The sequence below is a fragment of the Boeremia exigua genome (genome assembly GCF_020726555.1).
Source record: "Boeremia exigua strain MPI-SDFR-AT-0100 chromosome Unknown C7974scaffold_9, whole genome shotgun sequence".
NCBI classification, from domain to species: Eukaryota; Fungi; Ascomycota; class Dothideomycetes; order Pleosporales; family Didymellaceae; genus Boeremia; species Boeremia exigua.
In genome coordinates, this window is record NW_025763526.1 from 1,530,345 (window position 1) to 1,539,972 (window position 9,628).

The window sequence follows — 9,628 nt, forward strand, 5'->3', positions numbered from 1 at the left end:
GTCGTGCCACTGAAGATTTGACTCCAAGAATTTCACCAGCGCTCCCTTTTGAATCAACGAGAGGTTGACCTACAAAAGGAGAAGGAGGGAAAGCCTGACTTGACTCTTTTGCAACGTATCTGGCGGCCTGATCTGTTTGGGCAGCCAAACTATCACTTGGTGGCAGAGCGAATTGAGAAGAGCGGCTAGACAGCAATCGAGAGGGCGCAAGGTGATCTGGAAGTATGCCATGAAGTTGTGATGGGGAGTGGCGCCGTTGCCCAGAAACGGACCCATTATCCTTGTGGAACGACTGATGCGACGGATATCTACTCATGTCTCTCTGTTCCCTTCTCTCAGGGGATGGTGATACATACCTTCGGCCATCTGCGCTACTCTGACGATACGATGAGCCGTATGCCTCCAATTTGAATGGAGCTCTGGCTCGAGACCTAGATCTTCTCCTCGAGCCAAAGTGCGGAGGCGAGGGACGCGTGTGCCGAGGTCGCTGATATGAAGATGCATATCTGTCTTCTCTTTCGACCGATTCCCTTCTAGAGCGAGATGGTGAGGGAGAATTGCGACCGTGACGAAGTTGCTGATACCTGTCATCCTGTCTGGATGATCTTCTTGGTGAGCGAGATCGCCCTCTGTATTGTGAAAGCGGGGGCGTCCTCCGGGGTGATCGTTCTACGAGCCGACGCGGAGGTGAATGATCTCTCCGCCGTGATGGAGACCTCGAACGCTGATGAGAGGGTCGGTACGAGGACCTCAATCCAGTGAGGCTCGAAACGTACGCCCTCTCTTTCTCGTTGCAGGGTGGCCGGTCCGCATTCTTCAGGGCTTGCCGCTCTTTCTTCCCAGGCTGGCTGAGCCGAGACGGACGAGACGCCCGAGAAATATCTTGAGAAGACATTAAAAAGAAAATGACAACACGGGAGCTAGTCCACGAGTTGACGACAACGCTTCAGCGAAGCTCTCCGTGTCACTAGGACGACGAAGAACCACGAAGAAGGATTGTAAGGACAAGCAGCAAATTAATGCGCGTAAGTCCTGGACAAGCAGCAAGTTAATGCGCTTAAGTCCTTGGGCTAGCAGCAAGTGAATGCGCTTGACCCAGCTTGCCGAAGCGAAGCAAGAAGAAAGTCCTGTGCAGGTTAGCTGTCAATGGTGAGTGTATACGCACCTAGCAGCATCCAATATCACCATTGGATGCTTTGTATAACGAGAAAATTCGTGTGAATCAGTGAGTCTGTGTCCCTCAACGGCGCTAGCTCGCGTGTCGCGCGTCATGGTGGCTTTTTGGGAAGGAGCACTCGAAGAGGGAGCATCACTTCAATGCGATCACCCATTCAATCAGATCAATGGAGTAAAGACGGCAAGCAGCGTCCCAGTTCTCGTACCAGAATCCACTTAATTCTTGTGTTTCATTAATTCATTAGCCTCAGCGAGAGATAAAAAGTTGCAAGATAAGACCCAACACCTGCAACAGTGACTGCGATTTCCCTCCTCCAAATTTGTACCTAGTGACGGCGAGGGCATGCGGAGGCAATGGTGAAGTACCGTGCTGACAGTACATATTATGCCCAACCTGGAACAGTACTGGAACGCGCTTGACATTGAGACGGCAACACGTCCGTGCTATCAAAACGCAGCGACTAGAATTCGCAGTGGATGATTAGATGCCTGGGTGAGAAGCTTAAGGAGAGCAACAATAGGGGTATTGTCCTGATTTTATGTGAAGATCCCTCGCTACACGTAGATAATTCAGTTCTAGTATAGCGATTTCAATAATTAGACATGACTTTAACAGACCCACTCCGCTGTCTTCTCTGTTGTATCGACACACCAGACTTGTTCGCTCAGAGATCAGATCAGCTCTCTGATCATCCACACATTTCTCCAATGCCTTTTGCTCGACTTGATACCACATATGGCTCGAAGTTGGTCGATCTGGTGAAAGAACTGAACGGGAGATGACGAACTCAGCGACGAAGTCACGATACACTGTGCTGTCCTCGTGACAAAACATGGGTTTCGACAATGCCAATCAGTGATGGAAGCCGCTCAGATGGCGAAAGTGGAACATCGTGACATTGTAAAGATCGGGTGACGCTAAAGTGTGGATTTAGCGCAATTTGTGTGAATAAGGAGACCTTGTACTTACAGCTATACGTCGACGCGAAGCATCGCTCGGTCGTACCGGGCCGACAGCGCATGAATTGGCAAACGAGAATGGTATGCTGAAGGCGAGAACGAGGCCGAAAGACGGGCTCTAGTTGCAAGCAAGTGCGAACGCCGCCAGCTGTTGAAACGACTGTGAATAGATGAGGAGCAAGCACGCACGATGGCGATCGACAGAACGCATCGATGTGGCCCTCTTCTTGAACTCCTCTCACTTGTCGGAAGATTGACATGCAACAGGTCTGAGACCTCTCGTTGGACGAGAAGAGCTGGAAGACGATGTGTTGGTAGGCCGTATCTCAAATTGTAGGTCAGGCGGTTATAGGAAACCGAGCGAGGAGAATTTGCAACATGTACCGTCGAGACGCAGAAGTACAGTTGGTTCCATCCACATCATCTGATTGGTGTGCAACCCCTGCCCGCTTGGACGAATGTCATTGCCGGCTTGACGTGATGTCAAATCCTAGCTGCTTGAAGCAACAGTACTGAGCTGTTCTGGTGGATAGAAACAAGCGCTTCAGGTAAAAGGGGTCCGCAGTTGGATCATGACAACGAATCTGTGAGATGTTCAGAGCAGCCATGTTGAGTTTGCTGGTCTCCTCAAAACGCAAGACGTGGCTTCCTCGTCAGGTTCGGCAGCGCCCACCCTGTCGTGAGATCAGGACTTCGGGCCGCTTAGACTCTTGCTTTCATATATTTTCGGGATCTGAGCTTGACTGCTGAAGATGTTGATGATCATTCAACGACTCCTTGTGGTCTTACGAAGGACGAGCTCATCGTACCAGTGAGTGACGTACTGACAGATCAGCTCCCGACAATCTGATAGGCCAACCAAAGTTGTCAGTTACTTGATTCTTGATTAGCAATCTGCTCTCGTTTTTCGGAGTCGGGCTCATACATGTCTTGTGGCCCGATCGTGCCATCTAGAATCGCGATGTTGAAGAAGTTCCTGACTACAAAGCCAACCAGCTAGTCTTTGAGTACAGTCTTATGACGTGCAAGCGAAGTTCCTCGAACAGGCAGAGAAGGCGATTTTGTCCAGAGCGTTAGTTTTGGCGACAGCCTGAGAAACGAATCGGCTAGGCTCAGCAGAGGCACAAAACGAATGGGCCAGGCTCAGGCTGACATGCGCAAAGTGTAAGTACCCGCGTCGGTTGCTAGATTGCCGCAAATGTGCTGAGTCTGATTGTTCTGGAAGAATGATAGTCGCAATTCACTCGCACAGCTACGCGGCCAGGAGGGATCCTGGAAGCTAGCGAGTGCGATATGTGGTGTCGAGCTGTCTCATATTAGCAAACCGTATACCCGTCAATGAGAGTTGTCCATACCATGATGCACAAAGCAAACTTTTAGTGGTGGTCAACGGCCCCACACGCGGTCAAAAAACCAGCGTGCTCCATACGGTGATGGATCCCCTCCGTTGACGGTCCCGAAAAACCGATGTCTTGACCCACCCTACCACCCAAAAAAACTACATCCTAGTCATCGTACTCAAGTAGCAGCAGCAGCACCAGCAGCTCCATCGTTGCCGCCAGGATCGCGCTTGTCATCCTTGAACTTCTTGCCACCTCGCTTGCCACGGCTCTTTTGAATCTTGTTCTGATCAAGTAGATTGCCATTTTTGTCGCGCTTACCGCCAAATTTGGTGGTTGCAGGTGCCTTCTGGTGCTGGACATTACTGTTGCCCGTGGTGGTTGGACGCGAGTCAGCATTGTGCATGCCAGATAAGTTCTTATGCGCTGGCTTTGGCACGGGTTCCTCCTTGTAGGTGGCTTTGGCTTTCAGTAAATTGGAGAAGCCCTGACCAGAGCCAATCTTCTGACGCTTGTCCATCCACTCATGTATCTCGGCCAGCGACAAGATGAAGCCACTCGTCTCCATGTGATTGACATAGCCGAAAAACTCGCCATACCTATGGATGACCTTGCGGCGGTCACGGATGGCCTGAACGAACAGCATAAAAGCCCCGAAGTTGTAGCGGGCTACTCGCTGACGAGTCATGCTCACATTGAAGCTCTTCACGTTCGCGACGAACCCAATTGGCAAGTCTTCGCCCTCGGCAAGGCGAGAGTGACCGACAGCAATCACAGTGCAGTAGAAAGAGATGGATCTCTCTTTGCCCTGAATCGTACCAGTGGTTTCCAGCATGAGCAGCACATCCTTGACTTGCTGCACGATGTGCGGAGGCTTACCCTCCGACCGCTTGTACAGGTGTCGCCTAATCTGTGAGACCTGATCGATGAAGTTGGAGCTGACACAGATGTCGGATCCTTGGACGCGAGCGCACTGCTTTTCAGCAGTGTTATTTGGTGGCACGTACTCGAGAAGTTCGAGTATCCAGTATGCCATGAGATCGGCCTCGCCGACGTTGTAGCGACTAGTGCTACCCTTGTCCTGTTTGGATGCAATGTCGATACCAGTTACATCAAAGCAGATCTGCTCGTAAGAGCCTCTGAACCCATCAGGAAGGCGCTCTGCCCAGAATGCCCTAAGTGTGTTGCGAAGGGGCTCGTTCCACTGCTTGGCCAAGGGAGAAGCGTGAACCTGCCCACCGTAGCAGTGATCTGATGACCACTTGATCAGCGGTCCACTCATGCGGTGGCAAGTCTGGAGAGTGAAGGCGCCGGTGGGAGCTGGATTGTCGGGCGTCTTGGTGAGAACCTTTACGAGCTGCTCAAAGACATTGCGGACCAGGATGTTGTAGCCAGTGTTCGCATTCGCGCCACTGACGACACCACCTCCTTGCATATGGTCGCCGGACCAAGTGATGTGGTTGTATCGGCCATGAAATGCTGCTAAGAAAACAGCGATGCCTGCACGGGTCTCACGTGCAGCTTCGTCGACAATGATCTCGTCCCATCTGCCGCTCTCGAGCATCATGTCATGAGCGGAAGAGGAGAGAGTGCAGAAGACAAACCTCACACGCCGGAGGAACTCGTAGGCAAGCGTTTCCTCTCGGTTGAGCTGATCTTTGCGGGCTTTCTTTGCCTCTTCCTTTCCAATGTATGGAAGATTCTCCTCTACTTCGACGTATTTCTTGGACATCTGGTAGAGATTCACTTGATCCTTGGTTTCGATGTTCAACGACGGATCCGTTGCCCACTTTCTGATCTTGAGACCAAGCTTATAACCCATTGTTTGTTGGTAGCGTGGGTGGTTACGTCGATCCTCAGCATCACGAAGATACTCGGCGTACAGGTTGTTGACTCGCTCAAGCTCCTGATCTTCAGTGGTCTGCCTCTTGCGCAGGTTTCCGGCTTTGCCGACTCTGCAATGAGCACCGGTGAACAGAACCCAATCATCATCCGCAATGCCGTTGCTGCCGAGCCGGGCATTATGCTCAACAAACTTATCAACCAGAGTGTGGACAGATGCGTTGGTTGGTCCCATGCATAAGACACGATACATAAGGCTCGCCATGGCAAATGCAATTCGCGTAAGGGTCAACGTCTTCCCAGTGCCGGGTGGACCAACAATTACCGTCATGCCAGTTTCCGACTCGAATGTGTCAAGACATGGACGGAGTTGCGACTTGTCTGGCGGGAAGGGGAAACCAAGGGTAAGTGCTTGCTCGAAAGCAGCCCGACGAGTAGGCAGTGGTGTGGTATCCATGACATCTGCTTCCTTGGGCTCTTGGTAATCGAAGAGCAGCGATTTCACATCCGGTCCTTGGCCTGCGTACGAAACGCGTTGAAGCGTAGACACAGCATTCATTTGCCTCTGAAACGGGAGTTCATCGATGATGTATTCGATCAATGTCGCAAAATCGCCCCTCCCATTGGCGCATGCCAGATTCGGGCCCTGAACGTCGCAGACACACGTGAAGACGTCATTGGCATCATCTTCCGTGTAGATAACCATACCAGTCAACGTAGCCGTGGTTTCCGGTTGAGGCGGGTCGTTCAGTTTGCGATCGACTTTGATTTGGATCCGCACACCCGGGCTAGGGAGCCGGACGTCAACATTACTCAGCTTTTCACTGCCAAGGTAAATAGTGACAAGGTAGGTCTTCCCAACCATGTGGGTATAACTTCCTCGAAAGAATTGGCCGCCGCTGCTGTGTACGAGAGCGTTGATAGCGTGGTGCTGGTAAGCTCGTTCTTCCTCGATAGCCAGCTTCAAGAGGAAAGCAGCAATGTTGGCATCCGGAAACTGGGTAGGGAACTCGAGGGGCGCCCAAGCGTGCGGCTTGATATCGGAGTAGCTAATCTCTCCGAGACTGTTCGTGGTCTCCGTCACAGACCATTCCTTCACCAGAAAACGAGGCACGATAAAGTCCACCTTTGGCATGGCAGGCTTTTCGATAGCTTTGTCCGCATCCACATCGTTCATGGCATCTGGGTCTGAGGTTCCAAGGGCAATTTCAGTCTGGCGTCGGTAGAACCAGAACGTTCCATAGCACTTGGTGATTGCAACGAGGCGGGAGAAGTAGCTGCTGAACTTTTCAATCCATGCTTTCTTCATGCCAGCAGTTGCCTTGACAGAAAAGCACATGCTGAACACCGCCGTCTCATCGAATCGTGTGACGAGTTGATCTCGTACGGAATTGGTCGGCTTTGCGCGGATCGAGGCGAGTGCCGTCTTCGAGATGCCCTGCCACTGACGGTCTTTTGATGGCTGGCGTAAAACCACCGAGACCATCAGCACGCAATGTTTGGTCATCTTTTCCATCTCGAGAACAACATTCCAAGATCCATTAAGTCCTTTGGTAAGGTCCTTGCCCATGCCTGAGATGTACTCCCTTGAATAAGGCCTGACATAGAACTCCACAGGAGAGTCGGACGAGAAGTGTTCGAAGTTCCACTCGATCTCATCTGCGAATATCCGTGTGGAGATCACGCTCTCAGTCGATGGATCGAACGTACTGATCTCGATGTGCGGAGCTTGTGTGTCGAGATGAAATTTTGCCTTGACGCACTCGTCACGCGGAGGTTCGATCTTGGGGGGCTCTTTGTCGTCTTCGATGGCCTGGGCTTGTTCAGTGGAAAGTTCAAGATGCGCGCCGATGAGATCTTCTGGAGCGTTGTCCGCAAACCAAATAGCCGTTCGAAGTTTCTGGCCCCCATCAAGGCCTTGTGGGAGTTTCGACTTGTTCACGTCTCGACCACGAAGATCGAAGATACCTGCAGTCGACACTTGCAGCCTTGGGTCTTTCTCCAGGTCACCAACAGCGAGCTTGTCGGTATACTGCTCAGGATGCATGTTGAGGATCTCGTGATTCAACTCTCGTGGAAGCGTTTTGCCGTATGCATAGACCTTGGTCACGCTCTGGTCAGCGTCCATGCAGACGTCCTCATTCTGGCTCTCCGCCGGCTGTTGGGCAGGCACTGTGTCAGCGACAGTGCTCTGATCACTCTGGCCCTGGGAGGGCGCCGGGGGAGGGTTTCCTGCTGCAGAAGGGCCCGCAGAGGACGAAGGGTTAGCAATGTTAGACATAGCTAAAAAAAAAAAGAAGTGAAGCGGGACAGGCCCAACTACACAACAACGACGCCTAAACGAAGTTCGATAGTGCCACTAGGACACTAAAGAACCAAGAATAGGGATCGTGGGTGCCGCAGCAAATGAATGCGCTGGCGTGCCGGCAGCAAGTGAATGCGCTGGCAGAGTTGGAAGCAAGCTTCCAGAGGAGAGGTACCTGCCTCCTAACAGAGCTACTTAAACGGGTAGCACCTAGACACACACACGCGCAGAGACTCGAGCGGTTGAAAAGCGCGTGAGCGCGGCCGAGGTTGCAGTGTGTGGTGGAGAGCTAGTATTGTGGGCGAGGCGGCCATAAACATGAGCGCAGGCGCTCGGGCCGCGCTGACTAACTGGCGGCGGCGGCGACGGCGATGACAAGATGGCTACCGGTGAATGTGAGGATGAACTCCATCGTATGCATGAATGCGCAATGCCTGGCGCGTGCAGGCACTCGGATCTCGTTATTGCGACATGCATAGTCTTCCTCTTCACTCGTTCCCCAGTGGCATCAATGTGCCTACACTATCCCCCGTGTTCAGGCAAGATGAAAGCTGTTGTACACTTCGACTCCGAGCGATGCACTCTTGAATGTCTGCACACCAGCTTTTCAGCTGTCTTGTTAGCCATCTCGAGTCTTGTGAGTATTCGACCTGGACACGCCGCTGAACAGACGAGCAACAAAGGGAAAAGGTTTAGGAAATCTGCTGCATGTCATGTATGACAGCATGAACGTTGTCCTTGCCGAGCTCCGGTCGATTTATGCTGACAAGCGTTTACTTATTCCATACTGACCGCGCGATCAATGCAGCAAGGCTCCAAGCGAAGGAACAGATCTTACCTCTGAGGCGACCATGCAGCAACACATACAACCCTATAGTTGAGATCGAACTCAATTTCGCCGTTCTCGTCATTGAAAAAGAGTTCTACACTCAAGGATTTTGTTTCAACTTGGATGGGAGTTCTACACTCGGTCGTCTCGGGCCGGCTCGGCTTGCTGAACAGGAGTTTTACACTCAAAAGATCTCGAAGAGTTCTACACTCAAAAGGGTCTTAAAGAGTTCTACACTCAGAAGGTTCTCAACTCGGCTCGGCTTGCTGGATGGGAGTTCTACACTCAGAAGGGACTCGAAGAGTTCTACACTCGGTCGTCTCGACTCGGCTCGGCTTGCTAGACGGGAGTTCTACACTCGGTCGTCGTCTCGACTCGGCTCAGCTTGCTGGACGGGAGTTCTACACTCAGAAGGGACTCGAAGAGTTCTACACTCGGTCGTCTCGACTCGGCTCGGCTTGCTGGACGGGAGTTCTACACTCAGAAGGGACTCAAAGAGTTCTACAATCAGTCGTCTCGACTCGGCTCGGCTGGATGGGAGTTCTACACTCAGAAGGGTTTTGAAGAAGAGTTCTACACTTATAAGGGTCTCGGAGAGTTCTACACTCGGTCGTCTCGACTCGGCTCAGCTTGCTGGAGGGAGTTCTACACTCAGAAGGGTTTTGAAGAAGAGTTCTACACTCAGAGGGGTCTCGGAGAGTTCTACACTCGGTCGTCTCGACTCGGCTCGGCTTGCTGGACAGGAGTTCTGCACTCAATCGTCTCGACTGGGTTTGCTGGGCATGAGTTCTGCACTCGGCTTGCTGGACAGGAGTTCTGCACTCAATCGTCTCGACTGGGTTTGCTGGGCATGAGTTCTGCACTCGGTTTGCTGGGCATGAGTTCTGCACTCGGCTTGCTGGACAGGAGTTCCGCACTCAGTTTGCTGGACAGGAGTTCTACACGCCCTTTGCTCGCTTAGAAAGTATTGTTATTGATTACAGGAGTTGTTTGTCCGTTCAGGTTAACAGGATCGTTCCTTCTTTAATTCTTAGAGTGACGTCTGACAGGAGATGGGATGAGATGGTCTGTGCAGAGCGCACAGACGTCGTGCTTGCAGCCACACCAGCCACACCAGCCACGCGCGCTAGCTACGACGCGTCGCGAACACCACGCGCACGAGCTGTACAGCCGTGC

General features: G+C 52.1%; 2 protein-coding genes across 2 annotated transcripts; one reads left to right on the plus strand and one right to left on the minus strand.

Annotated features, from left to right (window-relative positions):
- Positions 1–3,271: 3,271 nt before the first annotated feature.
- C7974DRAFT_235226 (P-loop containing nucleoside triphosphate hydrolase protein) lies at positions 3,272–7,800 on the minus strand. Its single transcript, XM_046137436.1, has 2 exons — positions 3,492–7,800; positions 3,272–3,442 (listed from the first exon to the last, which is right to left on the minus strand). Exon 1 carries the CDS (start codon positions 7,597–7,599, stop codon positions 3,655–3,657), a length of 3,945 nt encoding a protein of 1,314 aa, XP_045994963.1. The 5' UTR covers positions 7,600–7,800; the 3' UTR covers positions 3,272–3,442; positions 3,492–3,654.
- A 441-nt stretch (positions 7,801–8,241) lies between these two features.
- On the plus strand, positions 8,242–9,465 carry C7974DRAFT_235238 (uncharacterized protein). Its single transcript, XM_046137437.1, has one exon. It carries the CDS (start codon positions 8,383–8,385, stop codon positions 9,304–9,306), a length of 924 nt encoding a protein of 307 aa, XP_045994964.1. The 5' UTR covers positions 8,242–8,382; the 3' UTR covers positions 9,307–9,465.
- Positions 9,466–9,628: the final 163 nt, after the last annotated feature.

Bases quoted from the DNA above. Each gene is read 5' to 3' on its own strand.
- C7974DRAFT_235226 (XM_046137436.1), bottom strand. From the start codon at position 7,599: ATGTCTAACATTGCTAACCCTTCGTCCTCTGCGGGCCCTTCTGCAGCA.
- C7974DRAFT_235238 (XM_046137437.1), top strand. From the start codon at position 8,383: ATGCTGACAAGCGTTTACTTATTCCATACTGACCGCGCGATCAATGCA.